Source organism: Apteryx mantelli, chromosome 3 (genome assembly GCF_036417845.1).
Source record: "Apteryx mantelli isolate bAptMan1 chromosome 3, bAptMan1.hap1, whole genome shotgun sequence".
Classification (NCBI taxonomy): domain Eukaryota; kingdom Metazoa; phylum Chordata; class Aves; order Apterygiformes; family Apterygidae; genus Apteryx; species Apteryx mantelli.
This window is the reverse complement of record NC_089980.1, coordinates 29,759,147-29,783,475: the sequence shown is the minus strand read 5'-3', so window position 1 is coordinate 29,783,475 and position 24,329 is coordinate 29,759,147. Positions and strand designations below refer to the sequence as shown.

The 24,329-nt window shown below is 35.6% G+C and overlaps 1 protein-coding gene across 1 annotated transcript in view; it reads left to right on the top strand.

The window, feature by feature from the left end:
- The window catches only part of CCDC88A (coiled-coil domain containing 88A), a 102,880-nt gene that overhangs the window by 23,460 nt on the left and 55,091 nt on the right, over nt 1–24,329 (top strand). Inside the window, exons 4-7 of the mRNA XM_067293022.1 lie at nt 8,133–8,241; nt 17,138–17,207; nt 21,675–21,733; nt 23,889–23,972. Of these exons, the coding sequence (XP_067149123.1) occupies nt 8,133–8,241; nt 17,138–17,207; nt 21,675–21,733; nt 23,889–23,972 (322 nt within the window). The remainder of the gene's footprint in view (nt 1–8,132; nt 8,242–17,137; nt 17,208–21,674; nt 21,734–23,888; nt 23,973–24,329) is intronic.

Here is a 24,329-nt window from a genome sequence, read left to right as displayed (position 1 = left end):
TATTGCCATTTATTTTTCAAATAAGAATGTGTTTAAGTTAAAGACAAAAGCTCCAGAAGCTTCAACAGCCTGTCTCATGAATTATTGTTCAGGAAAGATACTGATATCATCTATTTAAAGCCGTTTCGGTCAGCACAGAAATCCTGATGAACATGTGCCAGAGGTATAGAAAAAGGAAATATCTTTTTTTTTTTTTTCTTCTTGATCTTGTTGATAGGTTTAATATGGAAATATTCTTTGGCAGTAGAAATTGATCATACTGATAGGTATGTGGGAGAAGTTTGGAGTATGCTATCTTGTACTGATGTCATTAGAACATGCTTGGTCACAGTTCAGATTCTGACAGTAATGTAATTCAGAATCAGTCCCATTCTTCAAGATTCAAATTTCTGCAGACAAATTCTTAGACTATAATGATTTTAAAGACTGATCAAGCAGCTAATTGGTGAAGGGAGTGTTCCTTTAGTCCCATATGCAGAGGTGCTTCTGATAACTTCATTGCCTCAACGTACTGCTTCATGTGGTGTTACTTCAAATGCTCAAAGTGCTTTCAATTATCAATATTACTATTCTTCAGTGAAGGCCCCAATTTTATTTTAACATTCAGAAGACATGAACTCTGTTACAGTACTAAATTTCTTTATACAACACATTTAGTATGTTTTTGATATTTTCTTGCTAACAGTGAATGATGGAAATGCTGCTTTATTATTTGAAAGCCATCCAAAACTTTTGATATTGGCAATTACTGAAGTATTTGGCACAGAGTAGGAGTGAACTTCAGTATTCCGATTAAAGAGACTTTGCCAAGAATAGAACTTTATTAGGCAAATAACATTTATATGTGAAAGTAAGTACTGTGCTACAGTAAGCTAAAACTCAAATAGATTAAAGTCAATATTTATTACCTTTCAAAATGCAAACTTGTGTAGTGTTTTTCTCCTAAGTGCTTTTTTAGCATTTAACAATACTTGACAAATGCATTCAGACAATGATATATTTAAAATTAGGGTGCATTGTAATACTAGATTTAATCATTAAGTACGATCAAGGAACAGATGGCAAGAGAGGACACAACTGGTTTGCAGCCTGCATAGATTTAAGCATGAAGCCATTAAGCTATCACATTCCTACTTCTGATAGATTTTGGTCAATGAAAAATTAAAGACATAAAATCCCTGATTATATGAGGTCTCAATCTGTAATTCACTGATAACATTTTGAAATCATTGAAGTTCTCTGTGTATTCAGTAGTCTTTCAACTAATGCCCTATTGGGGTAGAAGCTTTTATCTGTTTTTGTTGCTCTTGAAATTAATGTATCTTGTCATAAGTAGGTTGCTCAACTGTAAAATTGCTTAAGGCTATCTTTTACTGCTCTGCTTCCTATTGACTTCTAGACAGATTTGCCCTATTTTGCTAGGCTGTTCACCAGTGAAGCAGTTCAGTTTCTCCCCCTAATAAAAGGAGCAATTCATAGTTGTAGCATGCATTGCCTTGAAAATATCTATAGTGTAACGATACAGTAGCCACTAGAATCTTATATTTTTATTTTCCAGGATTTTTGTTTGACAGTTTATCTTCTGTTCTTTAAAGCTACCTTTCAAAAAGGTCAGTTTTAAAACTGAAAAAAAATTTTTTTCAAAGTTATTTCCTTGCATCTTTGGTTTTAAAAGTTGCTTGTATTCCCAACATCATGTACTAGCTTATTTTAGTGGTATTGGACCAAGTGTATTCTGATAAGCAGAATTTTTTACTATGAATAAAAATATAATTGTTATAAATTCTTTTCCTTGTCACAAAAATAATTCTTCATACCAATGTACGTAATTTATTAAAAACCTAATAAATTAGTTGCAACAAAATACAGGAAGTTAATTTGAAGATGCATGCTGTTAAAAGCAATAAAATGTTTGGAGATTTATGTTTAGAATTTTATCTCCTTATAGGAAAATATATTTGCCTATTGATTGTTTTTCATTAGTTTTCCTCATTTAGCTATTTCAATATGTTTGATCAGAACATCAATGTATTTATTCCTGGCTTGGAAAGTCTGACAAATTACAGTTATGTTAACAATACATAATGGAAAACATAAAGCTAGCTAGCTAAAACATCATGCTATGTTATTTCCTCTTTGAGAGGAGAGAGATAAGGCGATACCTGAGAAGGTGGTTTTTATTGAATAAATGAAGATTACTCAAAACAGAGGGTTCTGTGGATCAAGGAGACTACTAAGTTTTAAAAGTGGAAGCTTTGAGAGGATGTATCCTGGTTATCAATGGGGAGTAAGGGAGGGAAGTGTTTACTTTTTAAAATAAGGATGTTCCAGCTGAAGGACCTAATTGCAGTTCTTTTGATAATGGTGTATGGCAGAAGTAATGATCTGTCAAGCCTGTTCTTGGCTGTTTAATACAGTTTTCAGGTCAAAACTGACAGTTCAAACGTAATCTGAAAGCCAGAAGGCAGTGACTGAAGATTAGGGAACACTGGTAAATACAAACACAGAAGTAATCTTCATTTACCAAGTGACCTGTAACTTATAAGTTTCAATATCAGGGTCATTATAGTAGGTAGCCTATTTATACTTTATATTAATAAAGTATAATTTTTACATGATATAATGTGGTTAGAAAGATTATGTTGCTGTAGTGCAGCAGTGAAGTCCCGTTTGCACTAGAAGGTAGTACAAGTAGGACTTCACTCTGAGAAGAGTTAGAAACAGTATTTCCAAGTAAAAGTCACCCTAATCATTGCTAATGTTTACCGAGGGTGTCAAAGACAGCTTTACCTCCCTTGTTTGAAGAATAATAGCCCAATATTACAATATTTACAAGAAAAGTCACCAAAGAAAACTCTTCTATCACTTTCTTCTAGTTTCAGTGAGTTATTGCAGCTACATGATTAATTATATTAAAGGTGATTGGTGGAGATAAATAGTGTTAGTAGTGGTATTTAATTAACTTAATTTTATCCATCATCAAGTGCAAGGGGTTAAACTTCAAATGTACTGAAAATATTCTTGTTGCCATAATCTGTTTTAAAATTGTTCTGAAAAATGTTAAGAAAACTTTGGGTATTGTTATTCTGTTGGAACTGTTGCCATAATCTTTTGGGCAAACTGAATATTATTAGATATCATTAGAATAAATTCATTCTGTGCATCAAGTTGTCCTGAGCCTGACATTCTGATCTTTTTAAGTTATTGATAGTCTTCACTAGCAGAGGATCGTGTAGTTGGACTGTGAGTTTCCTCAAGTGATAAAGATACACATCTAGAAGACATCTATGGCACAAAGTTCACCCAGAAGATTCACAACCTCAGTCAGCTATGTTTCCTGCAATTCATGAAAACAAATAGTTTCCATTTTAATATACAGAAATGAAACTTTTTGACCCAAAGTGGTATAATTTTTATCACAAAAGAAGCCTGGAATTTCCATAAAATGTAAGGATTGTGTGTCAACACTGAGGTAGTCTTGATAGATAAAGATATGCACCACATAAATATATAGGGAGAGGAAGTCATGGGGTGATTTGGTGGAAATAAAGAAATGATACTTTGCTTTCAGTAGTAGTCTAAGATAGTAACTCCAAAAATCTTTGATAGACATTAACTTTGATGCAAGACTAATACTACAACTGTTTTAACTATCTTTGTTCATGCTTAACTTGTCAGAGTTGATCCATAAAGGTTTAAGTTGGAGAAGATGAAACTTGGATTATGATCATGTGAGCTGAGGATGAAAGATAGGAATAATTTTTTTTGTAATATTGTTGACAAGGTTTCTACTAAACTGTTCTAAAAATACTCATATTCTGTTGAGATCTGATAGTCCACTGCGTGAGAGATGTTATTTATTTATTTTTGCAGTGTGGGGAGAAATGCTGCTGTTCAGTAGCAAAATCAAGGTACAGATGTAATGACACTCTATACTTACTGATCTTCTCAAAGTGTTATGACTTAGGATTTCAAAGATTTATTTTCATATTATTCAGTGAAAAACAAAGTAAATTTGCCTGATCTTTGGTGTATGCTAGTATACTGGTGCTAGTAGTGAATTATTGTAGTGTGAAACATAAGAATAGCGGTGTTGACAAAGGCATAGAACTAAGAACTTATGTCCTAAGCACTCTTGAGCTCTAGTTGCCTGTGTTTTTTTCCTTCTCACGTACATCTTTGTCATTGTTTATTTTTGCTGTTGTTTAGGAATTTGTTTCTGTGTTCATTTCCCATTTGCAGTATTGGGATAGTAATTGTTTGTCTGAAAAGTATGTGGAGATTAATGTTTGTAAACTGTTATGAAGACACAGTGCTATGCAAATGCTAAATTTCTTGTTCTTACAAGATCTGCCTGAAGTTTCTAATACAGCTTTTGAAGTGAGCTTTTGACATATGTGTTTTGAATTCTTGTGGTTACACACTCATTTTGTTGATCCTAAATAAAGAGCTGTTATGATATTCTTTTTTTTGAATGATGGAAAGGGAGATTCAGCTAAAACATACAGCTGTAGAAATGCTGTTCAAGATGATGAAAAGCTGGAGATAATCTGATAGTCGTTAAAATTAAAGGCGAAGATTAAGAGTCTAAACTGGCCTTTTGGAGATATGAATGCAGAAATAGGAGACTTCATTCTGTATGCTATCAGGTCAGCAGGGTTTATCCTGGATTTTCTTTTCTGATTTTAACGAATTCATGTGAATTCAGTCTGGAAAGGATTTCACAGTTCTGCACATCTGTAAAGTATAATCATTTTTAGTCCATTTAGTTACTTTTGCAGCTAAAGATTAACTCTTCTAATTTATAAATCCAGGATCATATCTAAGTCACATAGTGTTGGCTATTCTATAGCATACTTTGTTCGTAACATTTTTAGGAATGTGGTGATTAGCATTTAGGGAAGAGACGAATTATCCATAGAAGAATCTGTGCCCTATTTTTTCTAGATTCATAGATGCAAGAAGCAAAATGCTATGCATACCACTTTCTTTTTAAAAATGACTGTGTTGCGGGTGCATCTTAAATATCATCTTGCTTCCTCTCTCAGCTGTGGTTTTTCTACATTATTCCCACTCATGCTCCCGAATAATGAAATACTAATAACAATAGACTGAAAACCCCCCACATAAATATATCTTTTAAAAATTATAAAATGCTAAAAAAGCAAAGCAGTAAAAGGCAAATAAAAAGTTCATTTAAGTAACTAAAGTATGTGAATTTGTCTATAATCACACCTGTACAGAGAGCATACCAGACTACTGTATCAAAGTAGTAAGTTGCATCAAAATAAATCAAGATATCATCATGTTCAGGGCAGTAGAGGGTATAGCCTGTTGTTGTTGTTTGTTTACATTTAAATTTCACAGCTGTAAAGAGTCTCTATACAGAATGTATCGATCCCATGTATATCAATAATCTTGTATACATGTATTAGGTATAATAATTATGTACTTTATATGCACTTAAGATGATGAATGTGTAAGCAATAGTCTGTTTTGTATTTGCAGTCTTTGCTATGGGGTGGACTAGTATGTGTGCAGGGAAAGCAAGATCTTCTGTGAGTCAACATCTGTGTTACAAATAACCACATGAAAATTCTTTCTGGGTTAAGCTCTTCTAAATGAATAGAGCTGAGTATAAGGGCATATCTTGATTTATGATTTGAGTGAACTAGGTAATGAAGTCATGTATGCAAGTGAATGATAATGTATTAAAAGTTTAATCAACTTTTCTTTAGTGCTGACACAGTTTTATTATGAAGAGATGCAGATTTGAGTCAAAGAGAAAAAACTAAATTGAAACTGTTTATCACATGAGTAGTCTGGGTAGTTCATATAAGCAAAAGTGTGTTTTTACTTAAGATCAGGGTGTTAACTTCAAATATCTTTGTCATAACTTCTATGAAATTCAAACATAACTTTTAATGTGTAACATTTTCCTGCTGTGACAGACCCTTATAAGTTTTTACAATTTTAAATATTAGAATAAGTATTTATTTTGTGCGTACATAACCGCACTTACTGTTACCACAGTTCTGCTTAAGGGTGCAGTCATTTGTTTTGGATCTGTTGAACTATAATGTCATATACATTGCTTTTGTAGCTGGAGCTCTGTCCTTCCTTCTGTTCTTCAGTGTCTCTTTCCACAAATGCCCAGTTTAAAACCCCGTATGTCTGTGCTCCAGGAACCTTTCAAGTGCTTTTTAGTCTCTCGGAAGTCATGGGCTTTGTCATTCCCTTTTCCTGTGTTGCACAATGACAGTAGTTGAGCTGAATGAACAAAATGCAAAAGATGAAAACTTTACATTTCATCAGGTAGAAGTTCATTGTTATAGAAGGCAATAGTGACTTCTGAGGGCAAGCTTTTGCCATTATCTAGACTAAAGCTGTCAAGTGGTAGATAGCACTTACTGTACTAATACCTCAAATTATTATGGGTTTAAAAAAGTTATTCTGTTTTACTGATGGAAGAATTTGAGGCTAGTTGAGAGGTTATATGGGATTATTTGTAGCAAAGCTAAAAATTGGATCCTGGTATCTACTATGATAAAGTCAAATTAGAGCTATATCATAATTTAGATTAAGGTAAAAAATACTATCATGTTTAAGGTTCTTTAAATAAACTGTATACTTGTTCTGTATGATGTACGTTTTTTCTGTTGTCCTCTGCACAGCCTTCAGTTAGCTTACATCAGTAGCATCTGGCTTTCGGGTTGCAGGTTCTCGGTGTCCGGCCAAGACAGTTCGTGCTAACTTAAAGCCTGCTCCATTCAACCTCCTTTTAAGAGACTCCTCAGGAGTGCGCTCTGTGGGCTGAATGAGCTTTTTAATAAGCAGTTCCAATTTTCCAGGTACAAATGTGTAACACTTCAACTTGTAATACCGTATCCTGAAGAAATTGAGGGAAGGCCTACAATGAGCACCCCTTGCATGCTACTTGGAATCTAGGTGATTCACCAGTGATAAAGTACAAATCCAGACCTTTGCTGAAGTGTGGCTTCATAGTAATTGATTGAACCATCATCCGTACTGTGTGGTGAATAACTGTCTCTCTTCTAGACAACACTCCTGTTAACAAATTAAAGAAGTAGGGGTTTCTTGACAGTGGTGTTCTTGTTCATTAGTATTTGGTTGTGGCTCCTACAATATTGTCAATATTGCATTCCTCTCAGTCCACTTCTTCAGTTTACAAGGATCATTCTGAACTGTCATAGCATTCTTTGAAGTGCTTTTGATTCCTCCCAGTTTGTGCCAGTGGCAGTTCTTGTACATGTATTCTGTATTCCATTGTCTAAATCATTAATGACAATGTTGAATAAAATCAGACACACCCTCACAGGAACCTCCAGTTTGACAGTGATAAGTTGATAATTTCTTGTTTGAGTACAGTTTTCTAGCTTAGTTGCAAATTCATTTTACAATATCATTTAAGCTCTTTAAAATGCTGCGTGCAAATGTATCAAGTACCTTTGTCAGAGTTAAGAAACTTCACATTGACTATCTTCTAGCAACTCTCTAAGCCTTTTATGGGGTGTTGTGGGAGAATTGCATTGATTCTGCATTGTTTTCCTTGAAAAATCAAAGTGGCTGTTTGCACTCTCTTCTATGTGGTTAATAACATAGTAGGTTATGGGGAATTGCAAGAATGACTAATCTGCATTTCATCAAATCTTTTCTACTTTTTTGAGGGGGGAAAAGAGATGAAAGAATGATTACCAATGTGTGCTGTGTGTGTTGGAATATTTACATTATAGCCATGTTCCAATTTTTGTATTCCCTCAGAAATGAGGCTGCTTATACAGAAGTGGAGCGCTGTCTGCAGCCACAGAAACTTTCCTCTTCTCGTATCCAAACTCCTGTATTTCTGACAGATGTTACCAGTTATATATTGCATTAATAGCCAAAAAGGGTGCTAAGCTGACTAGCCATATCAGAAATGGATGTTTCAGTTAATTTCTCTCTGCCTCTGGCAGTCACTTCCATAATTCCTTATTTGCTTGTGGGGGAAAAAAACTCATGGTAACCAGGACAAGAAGTTGTTATGTTGGCACATTAACTATATCATTTGTTTTAGAGAGAAGTTTAAAGACTAATTTTCAGCGTGTTTAATTTTTTTAATTTAATTCTTGCAGCAATCCAAAGTCTGCCAGCCAGAGAATAAACAAAAAAGTCAATAATGATGCATCATTAAGGATTCAAAATTTGTCAATTCTGGTGAAGCAAATAAAAACTTACTATCAGGTAAGTAATTTTCTTATGCTTTACCTAGAATTGTTTCGAAATATTCTTTTACAATTCAGCTTTAATGGTAACAAAGATAAGATGGGTATTTTGCTATACCTGTATGGTTTCATGTTTGTTTATATACCTGGTCAAAATTTTTGTTTACATACCTATTTCACAGCTGAAAGAGGACTCCAGAAATACTTTTTGAATGAAAGTCTGTTTATATAATATATATTCTGCTTTTTAACTGCTCATATAGTACATTAAATGGTGTGTGTCAGTATTCTATGAATTGAGGCAAGTTTTGTGTATATGAAAATTATTACCCCTGCATTTAGTCTACAAACTTGATCTTTGTAAGAAAAATGTGGTGAAATTTATTGCAATTTAGTTTTTTAATAGCAAAGATCAGTGAGATGATAAAAATCAAACAGAAATTAATAGCAAGTGCAATGATGAGATAATTTACATTTATAAAATAGCCATTGAATTTTTGTGTCTTAGTTTTGTGCAATAGGTAAGAACTGATACTGTGCTTTCTAGATGCAGAACCTAGACTGAGCAGCGGGCACACTGTAGTAGGACACTGCAGATATCACCAGTGTCTCTTATAGTGTGCCCTTTTGTTCCCCTCCTTCTACACCTTCCTACACCTTCCTGCCAGGAAAGTCTAGGCAACCACTATATCTGGGAGGAAATCTGCTTTGATCTGCCTCTTACAGTGCATCATGGCAGAGCCTGTACAGAGCGTGCTGTCTGTCTTGTGTACACACAGAGTATACGTCCTCAAAAACTCCAAAGCACAATCAAAATTTCCAGCCCTCACTTACTGTCTGGATCATGTATCACTAGAGAGGATTCTCAAGACTGACTAACCATGGATAACCATGACTTGAACCAGAGCCTGTCTGCCCCTCTGCTTTTCCTATGAGGATCAGAAAGCTGCGTGTGTGGTGGACTAGTAGGGCAACAACTCCTCAACCACCCTCCTTGAAACATTACTTCTGACATCACTGATTTCCATCCCGCTCTGTTCTCATACCCCATTCCCAAACGCCAAGGTCAGGGTTGCCAAGCAATCCAAATCTGCCTAGCATCCAAACATGTAAGGACTGGAGCAGCAGTGGTCAGTCACTACACATCTTTCTAGCTAGCACTTTGTGCATATGCATACTTCATGTCATTCTTGTCTTGGCAACTACTGCATGTGGGGATAAGTGATGTCTGCTAAGACCCAAATGCTTTTCCCCCTCCTGCTACCTGAGGCTAGTCGTTTCTGAACAGGTATTAGTGTTTCACATAACTGGTATGACAGGAAACACAACCACTGATAGGAGCACTCTTCATTTGAATACAAAACATTCTCTGTGCTTCTCTGGCCTTACAGTATCAGCTAGTCCTAGTGCAATAGTATCATACAGGATTGCTTACCAATAGGTAATTTATCCCTGAATGATTCAAAATTTTGAATGTTGCTTGAAGTCTTTGTGTTAGGAATACTTTATGCTAGCCTTTTTAAAATAAAAAGGTTTGCTTACTCAATAAATGTTAAAATCAGTCACCATGCCTTTAATGGTTCCAGTTTGTTTTATGCAAGTGTGTATTTACAACTGTGTATACCCCCCCCCCCCCAAACTTTCAGGACTCTAGTCTTGTGAGATACCAGCCTCTTCATACACTACAAGTGAGGGGAACTGCAAACATTGTATGTCTGGCGTTTTAGTAGCAATAAAGGTGTTTAGCCAAACTAGAATGCCTGTTTAAATTTAAAAATGTTTTTCGCATGCATTGCATTGATGTTCTCTCGAATATGCCTGCATGTACCCAGAGCACTTTATGCATTGTGGTGGTTGGTTTGGAGAGTAATGTTAAGGAATGACCTGTAGCTGCAAAACCATTGATTGTTTTTATTCATCTGTTTCAAGTGCAGTGTTCCAGTATGAAAACCCTACTGAGCTCTCTGTTATCCACTTCTCAAAGCAGGGTCCTGAGGTGTTCATTAGTCTGACCTATGATCAAATGTCACACTTCTTGTAATGTGGCTGCTTGCAGGGGTAGTCTCCTTAGGTGCGTCCTCACTTCCAGGCCTCTCTTACCTGCATAGTTTCTGGCCATTCTCCATTTTGTGGTCTCTTTGCCAGGTTTCATGCAGGCATGGCATTCATATGTCTCAGTCCATGGAAGTTTGTTTCCCAGAAAGGACTGACAAGCCACGTCTACACCTCGTATTGTAGGGCAGGCTTTTCAGAGACAGATGATTGGTTTTGAGGGGTCTTTCTTTGGTAATTGGTTAAGGCAAGAGGAATGGGGCAACTACACTACAAGAACACAGCAAGAAGTATGCCACTTGATAAACACTGTGCACCATAAATTTCTTTGCTGCCTACTCCAGTTATGGATAGCCTAGTCAGAATAGCGCTGCTGAAAAAGCTTGCCTGTCTGCTGTCTTTCATTCTTGTACAGAGCTATCTAAAGGTTTCATACAGCAGCTTCTTTGATTATAGTCCTGAGCAGAAGTGGGGAAGAAGTTACCTCACACAGAGATTCACTGCAGCTCTCATATTGTTGCTCATGAGAGAAGTCAAGTCCCATTTTCTTATAGGTGTTCTCAGAATTAGTGCACTGGGGTATGTGTTGGATTGTTGCAGGAGATTTAAAAAAAATATCTGGGGAAGGTGTTCCAATGAGTTTAGCGTTTCATGCAGCTGACTTCTGTGCTCATAGACTCTGTTCTCCCCATCGTTCTGTTTTTCAATTGGGAAACCAGACAAAGATCTTTTTATAGTCAGAAACGCCTCTGTTCTGGGATCTGCTGGATTCATCGTTGCTTGGACTGCCATGCTGTGTGCGCCTAATTGGCCTGAGCCTTCCAAATGAATGCCTCCCACATGGCAGGAGTAGTGAAGTCTGTCAGTGTATCTGGCAGTGTTTATTTCAAAGCTTATCTTCAGAGACTGAGGGAACTCTGGTTTCTTGGAAGCTCAGGTTGTTGTGGTGCAAATGTTCTTGTCATCGGGCTGTGCTTAATTTGAAGTGCTTCTTTGGAGAGCTGCACTTGGAGAATCTTATCTTGCTGTTACCTGTCTTTCATTCTCTCTTTGTCTCTGTGACAGGCAGCTTAGGTTTGACCACTGCTGTTTGGGTTAAGAGTATACTTGGAGATAAAACATCTGTGAGTACCTGTATGGGCGTTAACTTGGGCATTAAGCCTATGGGTAGATGTGTTTGCTCTGCCCTATAAGGGTTGATATATACAGACAGAAACAACTCCTGGGAAGGTAGTGAGAAAACTTGATAGCCTTATACCTTTAATAATGGTGACAGTTGTGCAGTACTCCTAGGGTAGGTTAGCAGGCAGTTCTGGAGTATGTGTGGTGCAGCTGTCATGGGGAAAGTGCTAAAAGGATCTATGGAGGGACAGTAGCTGAAAGGACTTACGGGCATGTTGAGCACAGGACTACCTTGTGCAATGTGAGTATAACAGAAGCAGCCTGGAACTGCTATAAGAACTTACTTATGCGCAACCGTATACAATGGCAAGGTACTACAAGCTAGGGAATGCTGGTGCTGCAGTCCTCAGGTGTGATTTACCAGAGTTGTGTGGATGTGACTATAGAGCCCTACCAAATTTTGGGGAGGGCTCAGTGAAATACAGCAGCAAGCTTGTCCTCTTTACAATGTAGAAGGTCCTCTTTACATCTGTAGGACTAGGCCTTTGGTTATGGTTAACTGATTATAATTATAATGTTTTGCCTCTAGACTGACAAGTTAACCGAATTCAACTGTTTGTCTATTACATACACTGTAACATACACTGAGATACTGCATACAGTTATTGCAAGTATGCATCTCTGCTTAAATGACTTTAGCATTTAAAGGTCAAACAGCAGAAGAAAACCAGCAGCTTCAAACAGTAGGAAAAAAAACCAGCAAGTCTTCTGGTTGTGTGTGTGCTTCTGTATATTTAGACTTTTCTTCTGTTTTTGACAACCATAGTTTGATTTAATTGATACTGCAAAATCAAAGCTGACCTTGAATTTCTTTTATCCTGGAAAAAAATTACTTGAAAAGGGATGGTACCTTGTCAGTGTTTTTAACTAGTGTGAAGTAATGTTAGTAGTTCAGAATGCGATACTTTTCATTTGACACTATTTCAGAGTAAAAGCTGGTAATAACTTTTTGCAAAACCAAATTCTTACCTCTTGTTAATGATTTCTTGGTACATGTTTCTATGCACAAATGTTAATTGTGATAATCTGGCAATATTTCAATTCGGAGAATGTATTTCGCTGTCCTGTATCTTCTAAATTACCACTTCCAGCTGAAACTGCATTCTTTGTTTCTGTCCCAAATTCTTGCTTGGTGTTACTATGTTTTATTTGAATACGTAGTCAGGTGACATTTCTCTGAGTGGACTGTTTCTTGAATGTGCTCTGGAAAGCCATTTGGTATAACAGATTGTCATGATGGTTGATAGGTTTTCTGATATAAAAATAGCATTTGAGAAAGGGAAGTTTCTCTATCTCATTCTCTTTTCTACTTTCCATTTATTTTTGAAGATGTTTTATATTTATCAAAGTGCTTGAAGTTATTGTTCACTGTAGCTAGCATCTGGAGCTATTACACTCTCAAATTTCGGAGGGTTCTGTAACTAATGGATGGAAAGTAATTTACCCTTGAAATCTGGGCATGGAAGGGGTGCAGTGATGACCAGCAGAACTCTTCAAATTATCCCCCTTTGTTAATTTCATCTTCTATTTTTGCTCAAACAGTAGGCAATAGAATATTTTACTCCAGAGTTACCAAGTTTTACTCTAATGTGTTCAAGAGTAGATGACCTTAAAGAAAAGAGCTTGAAAGATGAAAACTTTTTTCCAGTTTAAAAAATGAAAATCTAAGATAGGTAGGCTTGTGAGGACTGAATTTATTTAACAGTCACTGGAGACTGAAATTGAGAGGGCAAAGTGTAAAGGGTTCAACCATTTCTTTTGTCCAAATAGAACAATGCTAAAATTACCTGCATCTCTCAGGAAAAAAGGAGGGGATTCCTTTAAGTATATGAAAATCAAAGAATTCATTCATATTTAACTTATACAGAACTGAAACAAAGATCAAAGAAAAAATGTGATATATCTGAAACACTTGATAAAGCTGGAGTTCATATTCCATCCAATACTGAGGATAGTTGTCATGACACATTTCTCCTGTGGCTCATCATTCCCAAATGAGGCTGTGATCAGGATGTGTGTACAATGCTGAAATGAAAAAAAGGGATTTCTACCTTTAAACTTCATTTCAGAGAATCATTGCTGTCAACTTAGAACATTGTTCTTCTGTTGAAGACTCTTTGTATTTGAGGGTTAAATCTTAGTTTTAATTTAAAAAAAATTTGGAATGTGCTCCATCGAGTTATCTAGGTTACAGCTTTTCGCACTGCTTTTGCTCAGGTATCCCTAGTGATCGCAGTAGGTGCTCCATGGGCTGCAGCAGGAAATACAGTGCCTCTAACTGTGCCTGCATATTTCCCCATAGATCAGTTTTACAGCTTCTTCTCTAAGGTCATGCGGATAGTTCCAGAAAGAGGGTTCGTTAATGCCAGGCTTGGGGAATTCAAAGACAGGGTTTTCTTTGTTTCCTCTCCAAGTTGGTGCAGCCTGGCAGCTGGTGTTTTCCTGCAGCCTGCACATGGGTTAGCAAGTCAGTATAGCAAACTCAGTTTCAAGAAGGGGTCACTTCAGTCCCTGTCACCTGTGAATTTATCCAAGGCAGAAAAGCTAATGCTTGATGGATGCCTTGGAATTCAGTTGAAGGTACCTGTCTCAGCCTGCAGTATGTCATTCCTGAGTGCTTCAGGCAGCTGTCTGAGCAGGCATCATGTTTACTATATGTTCTGAATGGAATGCCCGAGATCTGAGATTGAATGTAAAATGGAAGAAGGCTGTAATGTACCTGTATCTAGTTGAGAAGGATGCATAATAGTTTGAATGACTGCCTTAACTGCTAGATCCTGACCTGAGAAACAGACACATAATATACAAGTAAAAAAGCAATGAAATGTACCATCTGATATAGGTAGATAACTTAAAGAATAAATGAATACCTATTACAGATAGTGTTTGCAGCTGTTCTTGCTTAATAAAGAATTAATTACCCTTGTTAACTTATTGAGAAGTTATTTTCATTTCGTTTGGAAGAAAATAAGCTTAGCAAAGATGAAATAGTAAACAAACTGCATATGTTATGATTCTTCTTATATTATCATCTTCAGACAAGTTTATTTTTCTAGTTTTGTATAACATCATTCCTGCTAAAAAAAAAAAATTTTAAAAACCCTCAAAAATCCTCACTTCATACCCTAAAATAGTGTTTATCTATACATGCATTAAATATGCTTACGTTTTTCTTTTATCTGAGATCAAAAAGCATTAAAATGCTTTAATTCATATTAGTGCTCTTTGGAAAAAAAGAAGTATTTGTTGCCTACTGGAGAAATAAGTTCTGAAATCTGGGATTTGTCTAGTTTCCTTAATTTATAAAGGCAGACTATGATATTCCATTCTCAAAGCGATTCTTTATTTTTCAGTGATGATAAAGAAATCCTTTAAAGAAAGACTGACGAATTTTATGTTGACCATTCATTATAATCACTACTGAATACAAATTTAATGCCTTACATTAGGAATAAGATATTAATGGAGGATTTTTCATTTTTTAGCATTGGGTTATCCTAACTCTTAAAACTTTTTACTGTGAACTTGTTTATACTAGTTTATTCCAATTGTTGTTCATGTACTTGCCCCCAAACCTGCTGTGATTCAAAATTAAAATTTTATATTAAATTATGCAAGTTTTTAGGTTTCTGCATCATTTATGCAAAAATACATTTATTAGACCTTCTCTATAAACTATTGCATCTTCTCTTTCTAATGCAGCCACTATACTTTCTTACAGGTTTACCTAACTATTGCTAGGTCCCAAATCAGGCTTTTGGGCCTATAAATTTCCTGGCTACATAAGACTGTGGAATTGTTCTCAGCAGCAGTGACTCAGGAGAACTGTACTTTCTTTGAGTTTTGGCAAGTCTTGGGGGTTTAATATAATGCAGATACATGACTCTTGTGGCCTTTTCATCTGCCTTACTTGTCAGATCCTGTGCGAGCCTTTTTTAAAATAAATATTAATGAATTTTAAAAGTTTTTACAAGCAAGGCAGAATTTGTAGAGAGGGCTAATTTAGTTTTGCAGATTAAGGTAGATGAACTTTGAGATCGATTAAGGTAAAAGAAATACATGAACTTTGGGACAGCAGGTTCTGACTTTTTTTTTTTAAGGTTTTACATAGAAGCAGTTGCTTCAAAAGTAAACACAAATTGAGAACAATTGCTTTGAGTTTATTGATTAACATAATGAAGTAGCACTGTATGACAAAACAGGTGGGGCTAGTAAGAAAAGAGCTGATAATGTCATTAGTCCATAAAGGACAATATTTCTTGTTTTCCTCTCCTTGTACTCTGCTTCACAGTAAGAACAGTTTCATAATAGCATAATTTAATTATTAGGGCTATTAGGACCCCCCTCTCCCCCCACATGCATATACCCCCCACCCTCCAAAGCTACCATACCTCCACTTTTTAAAGCACGTGATTCTCTTAAGTAGTAGCTATAAATTCACTCATCGAATTTCTTATATTTTGTCTGTTCTTGATTGATTTAAAAATTCCTGTGGTGCACATCACTTTTTTTAATCATTGATCATAGTTCTTTATTAAGATCTCAGAAGTACAAGAGTCGTTTGTTTGTTTAAAATTCATGATATTTGAGTAGGTCAAAGCTATTACCTACCTCTTCATAATTTGTCTTAGGCATGTGCAATGAGAGTACATATTTTTAAGTAATATTAATTTAGATATAATTTTCTATGTCATATATGTTAACTGGTCACAGCTTTCAAGTGTAGCTGTAGCTAATCATATTTTCCACAGGTGGTTTTTCAAGAAGTATTGTCATTTTTCAGGTTTGACATGGAATGAATTGACTTTTTTTGTGTTAGTTGTTGTATTTAAATTTACCATATGGACATAATATGTGCCTTTTGATTGAAAAGCAGTGTTGGTTCCAGAATATTGTGCTTTTGGGAGATGAACATTTTATGGTCTGTTACTGTGGAAAAACAAAAAGCATGACTTTAGAGCTGCAGATAGAATGGCATCTGCTGTGAATAAACATCTGGGAAGAGGAGGAGAAAGACTGCTTCAGAAGAATTAGGCTCTGTCTAGACTGGGGATTTGATCTGATTTACAGCCATTACTGACTGACAGTAACTATCCGATGATACAATACATAGAATAGATAGGCAGAGCTGCTGCTTGCATGTGTGGGTCTTACCCAAACTAAAATTCCCCCTGCTCATGCAAATAGGATTTTGTATATTTATATTCAGGATTGTCCTAGTAATAACTGCATCCAAAAAGTTGTAATTTTCACATCCAGGTTTTGGCAAGGCCTCAGAAGAAGTTGATCTTTCGTGATATAGATGAAACTTAAAGCAAACAAACATTTATCAGTAAGCTAGTCACAGAAACATAAACATTAGTAATTTAAAGCAATTTTACTACATTCTCTGAAACAGGATCTAGTTGGCATAACATCTGTAAACGGGCTCATTGCCACTAGAAGACTTCACTATATTGAGATGATGTTGCAACCAACAAAACAAAGCTTTTGTAGAATCAGTGCATACTTCAGGTTTTTAAATTGAAGCCCAAATAATTAAGTATTAAGTATGTATGTATTAAGATCTGTGTAATTTTAAAGATACTCATATAGTATTCATTTCAGTTTAGGTGGTGGTTAGTATTTAATGTTTGCTTTCATTTAATACATATGATTTAAATAATATTTTAATTTTGTAGGAGACTTTGCAGCAGTTGATCATGATGTCTTTGCCAAATGTATTAATAATTGGCAAAAATCCTTTTTCTGGTAAGTTTATTTTTAACTAAGATGAAAATTAATATTGGTGTAATAATATGTAGTTATTTCACTGGAAATACCATTCATATAGGATTGAGCCTTTCAGAGGACTGTATAAGTACTTTTAGCAAATAAATGGTATAAAAATCATGAGTAACTCTTTCTCTGTTCACACCAAAGGTCCATAGCTGACAAAAATTAAACATTGAATGTATTCTGCCCAAACCTCAGTGCTGGCTGTCATTAGGATTTATATTGAGTGCATTTCCTAGCTGCTAGTAAGCCACTGATAGGACACAGTATAACTTCTCTGTATTCCCAGATAGTATGTCTTCAACCTTCTTCAGCTAAGCCACTCTTGAAAGAACTGGCAGCTTGTTGCATCTCACTTGATCCAGTTCCTTATCCTTGTTTTCCCATTCCCAAAACTCTTACTTCTCTTGCATTGTTACCTGAAAACTATTGCAGTTACCTTCTTGCTTTCTTCCCTGAACTGACACTGTCTTCTCCATACTCCCACCTTCTCTGCTTCCAGCTCTGAGAGTTGCAATTTTCAGACCAAGAAAATTAGCCTGTGTGGACCCAGCTGACTCTCCACAGCCACTTGGGAATCTCTGCACCATGCTCTCAATTCCAGAAGCACGGAGCAGACACACCTGGCCTGCATAGAGCCCCTATGGACTGGGCAGCATTTATTTACCTGGGCTTAATGTGTCCCAGGTGTTCCACTTCTGATGCGCTAGCACCTCAGCAGAGAGGTTAGGAACTGCTCTAATAGGCTATGCAGGCCCCCCCCCCCCTTTTTTTTTTAAAGATGTCTTGTATGCCATGCATCAGTGTATGTGAGACAAGATTTTTTTTCTCATGAGCAGAAAGAACCACCTTTTTATTACCTCACTTTTCAATTCCAGGGTTCATAACATTGGTGCTTTCCATTTCCCATCTGCATATGTCCTATTTATATAGGTATCTTGATTTAATTTTGTTGACTTTTACTTCCTGCTTTTGATTATTGATGCTTTTGCTTCTCAGGGTCACAGCCTTTTTAGTTTTTGTACGTGCAGATAACCATAATCTATCATATGTACCAAGAAGCGTGAATGTGGTTTCTGTAGTCTGAAAGAATAGAATCCATCCATTTTTATCTTTTGATTCCAGACTTTCTTAAGGTTTTCAGAAGACTCCATGGATTTCCTTAGGGATCAAATTTAGTGGAAAAGCAATTTAGTGGAAAAGTAGATTGGGGGGGAAAAAAAAACAGGTTGTAGTATTATTTTTGTAGTGCCGTTTTTAATTCTCTTTAAGAGGTAGCTTTTGTGGTTTGGCTGTTTGAGCCTCTGGTGGGATATGCATCACTTTCCCTATGGGAAAGTTACAGATTTGTGAGAAAGCATGGATTTTACTGGAGCATATCCCGTGTACTAAGGAAAATTCTTACATATGGACAATATTCTTTGAGGATGCTTCAAAGACTTGCCCAACTGAATCTTCTGAATCAGAAGATACACTTGTTCTTTTGGGTGCTTTCCAGAAGCTTTCCACTTTGAAAGTCAAGACTACTCTGCTGCTGACTTGGAGAGGACCTTATCCTGTCACTCCTTTTTTTTTTTTTTGGGGGGGGGGGGTGGGGAGGAACCAATGTAGCAAAATCAAAACTGTGACCTTTCCAGAGGGTTGCTCTGTAAAACTGATTGTATCAAGGCAAGCCCCCTAGTAAAAGTAGATTCTGTTAGTGATGAGAATTTGGTCCACTAAAGCTTAGACCACATCTGTGTGTTTTTTCTCAGGAACGTCTCCCAGTTATTTCCCTTTGCATTGCTTTGCACTTAAAGAATGATTAGTAGAGAAATACCAGGAGAAGACAAACTGCAGAAGCTGAGGGTGGATAGGATTTCAGGAAACATGTTTGACTGTATCGGAAACATTGGTTAATCAAGGAAAATGCAGATAGAATGCTGGATCTGAGATTTGGTTAAAAAGAGGTCTTCAGAGACTTCAGCAAGAAACATTTCAGTTGAGCAAATTGGCGGGAAGCCAGTTTGAGGAGAAAACTGGTGAAGAGCTACAGGCTGTGATTCTAACTGTGAAGTTGAATGACAGAGGAAAGAGGGGAAAAAGAGATAATGAAGAGGCAAATGTTCTTTAAAGGAGGAGGGGAAAAGGAAAGACTAAAGCCTTTAAAGACTAAAATTCGTATTTCCAAGGGAGCAAGTCAGGAGGATGGAAAGCTACAGAGGATATGAATGTAAGGGATAAGAGTGAGTGTGAGGAAGATCAAAGGATAGGATAGGAACAAAGTTCAAGCAGCAAGTCAGAGGGCTTAGAAGAGAAGCACCAATGAGCTACTTCTGTGTTAGTGATGGAGAAAAGGAAGAAAAACATACAGGAGGGTTGGTAGCAGTTAGAGGCTGAGGTTGTTCAATATTTTGCCAAATTCCTTCAGAGGGGGAGGAGATGCATGGAAACAATATGTAGGTAGGCTTTTAACAGCCAGTCAGAGATGCTGAAGAGCTGGGCAGATGACAGTGTCCAAGGGAAGTTCAGTAATTGCTTTTAAAAAAGCATCTTATGAATTTAGTGCAGTAAACAAATTTAGAAAATGAGATATTGGCATGGATTCCTTCTGATACAATATGCTGCTGAATTTATATAAATTTAGGTATGCAGCCAGGTAGGAGTTCTCCTTCTTTAGCTGAAGTAGCATGCTTCTGATGGAAGCATGTTCATTGACCTTTTCTATTTCTATGTAAAAGACTTCATGGCTCCAGTCTTTGGGATACAGGAAGTCCATATAATGATTAAAGATCTCCCATTTGAGGGCATGTTCTTTCTCATATATCTACTTGACAAACCTGGTTTTGAAAAATTAAGCAATATCTGTTCAGTGGGATTGTACGCATCTCCCTCTAAAAGAAGCAGATTGAATCTATATTGAAAAGTAATATTACAATGCACAGAGAACTCCTGAAACCATGAGGAAGGTGGAAAAGCTTAGCGTTTTTCATCTCTGCTTTATGACAGCAGGCTTGCTTTTTTTTTTTTTTTTTTAAGTGAAAGCTAGTCAAAATCATTAAGAGATCAGTATCCTTTTTCTGATTGTTTTTTACTTTCCTATTTTGATCAAGATTACCTCATATCTATGTTTTTTTGAGAGGGATTTTACATTTATTTCACTTACAAAATACTCCAGTGGGTCAAATCAAAGGGCAGTTTTTCAGATTCTTGTAAGTGAATGAGTTGCAACTTTCTTCTGTGGGAGTTTATCCAAAACAGACTTAGCTACCTAAAGTAGAAGAAGATTCCATTCAAAAGGTTCAGAAGATTTCCATTTCAAAATGAAGATTAAGCTTTCTGGTTAAGCTTTCTTTTGGATGCTAGTCATCATCTCATGGGCACTGGAGATCATCTGGGATTACCAACTGAGTCCTTCAGTACAAGGGACTTCAGTAACTTTGGTCAGGTTCGAGAATGATTATGCATACCTTAGTACGTCCTCCACCTTCAGTGTGGTATTTGGTATTTGAAATGAGAATGAGCCTGTCAGTATGGGTAGTAGTTACACCAGCAGTGTTTCAGAACGCAGTTCTGAAGAATGAAAGTCAGATTTCTAGCCAGACTCAGCTTTACTATGTTTGACAGCACAGCTACTAATTATTGGCTGAAATCCAGAGTATATGGGAGAATGGAAGCTGTTTGGACGCTTCTACTCCTAATCTACTGCTAATCGAATGGATAGCGTTCTCTGTTTCAGTAATGCAAAATGATGTATTTTTATGTAGAGTTTATTTCCAACTAGTCTGAGCTATTTTGCTATCCTTAAAGTGTTTGTTTATAACAGTTATAAATTGTGTGCTGTATGTAGTAGCAGTACCAGGACATTCTGGGTGTTTAAAATAAGATAGTTCTTTACTAATTTGTAAACAGAATTCTTTTTAATTAAAGCTTTTGTAAGAGATTCAGATGTTTATGGCCAGATTTTGAAATACATTTTGATGTTTATAGATACAGATGAATATTTAATACAGCTTTATGAAATAATTTAAATAATTTAGTCACCTAACTCTTACAGCTTGGGGGGGGCATATAATGTAAGCATTTTTGTAAATATCTTTAGATACCTGAGATTCCTTTCAAAACTTGATTGTAAGTGTCCAAAGCACTTCTGAAAATATCACCCTTAGGTTTTTCTGTATTGAAGGGCTGAAATAATGTGGGTTTTTTTTCTGTTTGAAATTACCTATGGGTGTTAAGCTATTTGTAAGCATTGAAAGTTGCCAGCTTAAAGGCAAAAAGGACATAGCTAAAAGGTGGAGAGATTTTTTTTTCTTTGTTTTATTTTTCAAAATTAGGTTAATGTAAATTATATTTAAAAAAAAAAAGAGAGAAACTGGTGTTTTGTGGGGGACAGGGGAAGAAACTCTCAACATACCATTATTTACAGCTACCTTTTTTGCTTTTTGTTTTCTTTCATCTTAGAGCCAGGTACTGAAGAAATAAAAAAACTCCTCTTGCTTTTGCTTGGTTGTGCAGTTCAGGTAAGTTTAAATATTATGTTTACATCTGTATGGAATAGTTCAGGTGTTACAGGCCTGATTTTGTTGTTGTTTTGTTTTGTTTTTTTTCCTCTCACTGTTTTAACACCTGAGGCTTTATAGAATGGTGACCTGCCTACCCTTAGTGGCAGTATTGCATTATTTGAAAACTCGGATATTCTGACAGTTAAAATGGCTACAGCCATACACCTCACATCGTCTTGTGTGAATATAGCAAACTGTGTATTTATGATTTCTAGTAATTTATGAATCGTAGTATTGTAAATTCACCTGGTACTGTAAAGAAAGAAAGTGGTAAAGTACTGAAGAATTATCTTACTGATATATAATAAAAATACTATAAAAAAAACTATTTGCATTCAGGCTGGCTACTTCATGTTTGATTTAAGATTCTTTCAAAACTTAAAAAAAAACCCCAAAACCTTATATACATTCCTTCTAATCTACGCTCTTCCATATAAACGTAGCCTGAGGAGTGTTTAAAAAAAAAAATAAAAATCGTTGAGACCAGTTTGTGATCCACTTTAGTAAGTAGATAGTCAGACAAACACTATGGTTGAGCTCAGTGAGATTATTTTCCTTGGTAACTGTTTACTGAACACTGTGACAATTTATAACTTGCCTTTAGAGTTACAAGCAAATACTAGACTTATTAAAATCAGTTTGACAAGCTTATTTGTAAAGTAAGTGTGATAAATGCTTTAAGGGAATAGGTGTATATTTTAAAATACTTAAGGAATAGAATTAAAATATTGTGACAGTGTAACTGTGACTTAATACTTGTTTCAGAATTGATAGAGTAGAACCTAAGCTATGCATGGTCTCACTTAGTCTTCTGAAGCAAGTGCTGAATCCATAATGCTGCAGTGTACTATAATTATTTCTGCTTGCTTAGGATTTTTAAAATTAGAGATTTAAATTGTCAACCTAAAGCAAACTTTGTAAGTTTAGTGCTCATATTGTTAGTTTTCTTGGCAGGTGGGAAGGGGCATGCGTGTGTATGTGTGTGCATGTACAGAGAATCTTTTTTTTATTTGTATGTTTGTTTATTTATATAAACTATCAAAGTTACACTAAACAGATATTTTCAAGTGAGGGAACTTGGATCGTAATGATAAGATTATAAAACATAATCCTTTTTTATAATATATAAATCCCAGAGTTTGTTCTAATTTTCTGTCAGTGGATCAGTAGACAAATTTCGTGATGTTTATTCTGTATAAAGATGTATACATCTGCTTAACTATGAATGTCTTTAGTCAGACTAATCATATGTATCATGTCAAGCAAGTATGCAAATATTTCTAGTATTGTCTCGTCTGCATTGTTTAGTTGAACAAAATTGTTACAGGTCATGATTTATGTGACTCTTACCTTCTAACCCTTCTAACTTAGACTTTGAAGACTTATCTATGAAGATCTGTATGTTGCACTTTTTGGGGGTTGGAGGAAATGAGTAGGCAGTTGAGGTGTAAATTTGCAGCAAGTTTGCTATCCCATAGGAATTGAGTGACTCTCTTGGTTAATTGAAATAAGTTATACATCTTTCAGTGAGAGGGAAAACCTACTTTGTACCTCTGACAGGTGACTGAATATGAGCACAAGCAATGCAGAGTAGCTGACAAGCTGGAAATTTGTTTCTGTGATAATCTGTTCATATGATCACATATTCAATAAACTGTTTTCTAATGAACTGCTATTCTTATTAGGAAAGTTTGTACCATTCAGCTACTTAAACTGAAAAAATAGTTCAGTCATATGTTCTTAACACCTTAAAGAGGCAACTTGAATACCAGTGGAGGACACTGAAGAAATGCCTGTGGAAATCATTATCATAAAATTTGAACAAGAAATTAACTATTTTTAAAAATCTCCTCTTTGCCCTCATTTCAATAACTTTTTTCTTTATTAGTTTGTTAATGTTGAAAGTTGTTACAATTACTGTAACTTGGCATTAAAAAAACATCTAGTGGCCAACAATATTATTGGATAATAATTCAGTAATGTGATAACTGTTTAAAGTCATGTTGTTAAAATCACCTGAAAATGGTATACTATTTTAGCTTTCAGCATTATCTTTTTTAGCTCTTAGAAATAAGTAGTAGTGAAACATTATTATGACTTTATATATTTTTAGTGTCAGAAAAAGGAAGAATTTATTGAAAGAATCCAAGGTCTGGATTTTGACACAAGAGCATCTGTTGCAGCCCATATTCAAGAGGTATATTATTATTATTGTATTCTTAGGCTGTTCATTTTTTTTGGAGTGGAATATTGTTGGAAAGTTAACTGTGTGTGTTCAAAAGCAAATAAATCAGAACATGTGATTTGTATATCTGGTGTTTGTTGTTGTCGCTTTTTTTTTTCGATGATCAAGTTTTGTTCAATAACATTGTTAAAGCAGTACCAGGAATTAATATGTTGCTCCAAAAATTTTAGTACTACAATAAATTCAGGTTAGTGAAAATTACTCATGCAAAATTATTTGTAAAATATAATTCAAATCTCATATATGTGATATGTAATATATATTATGTCATAGTCACCTTTTGCTTTTCTTTCTCCCTGAAGTACAAGG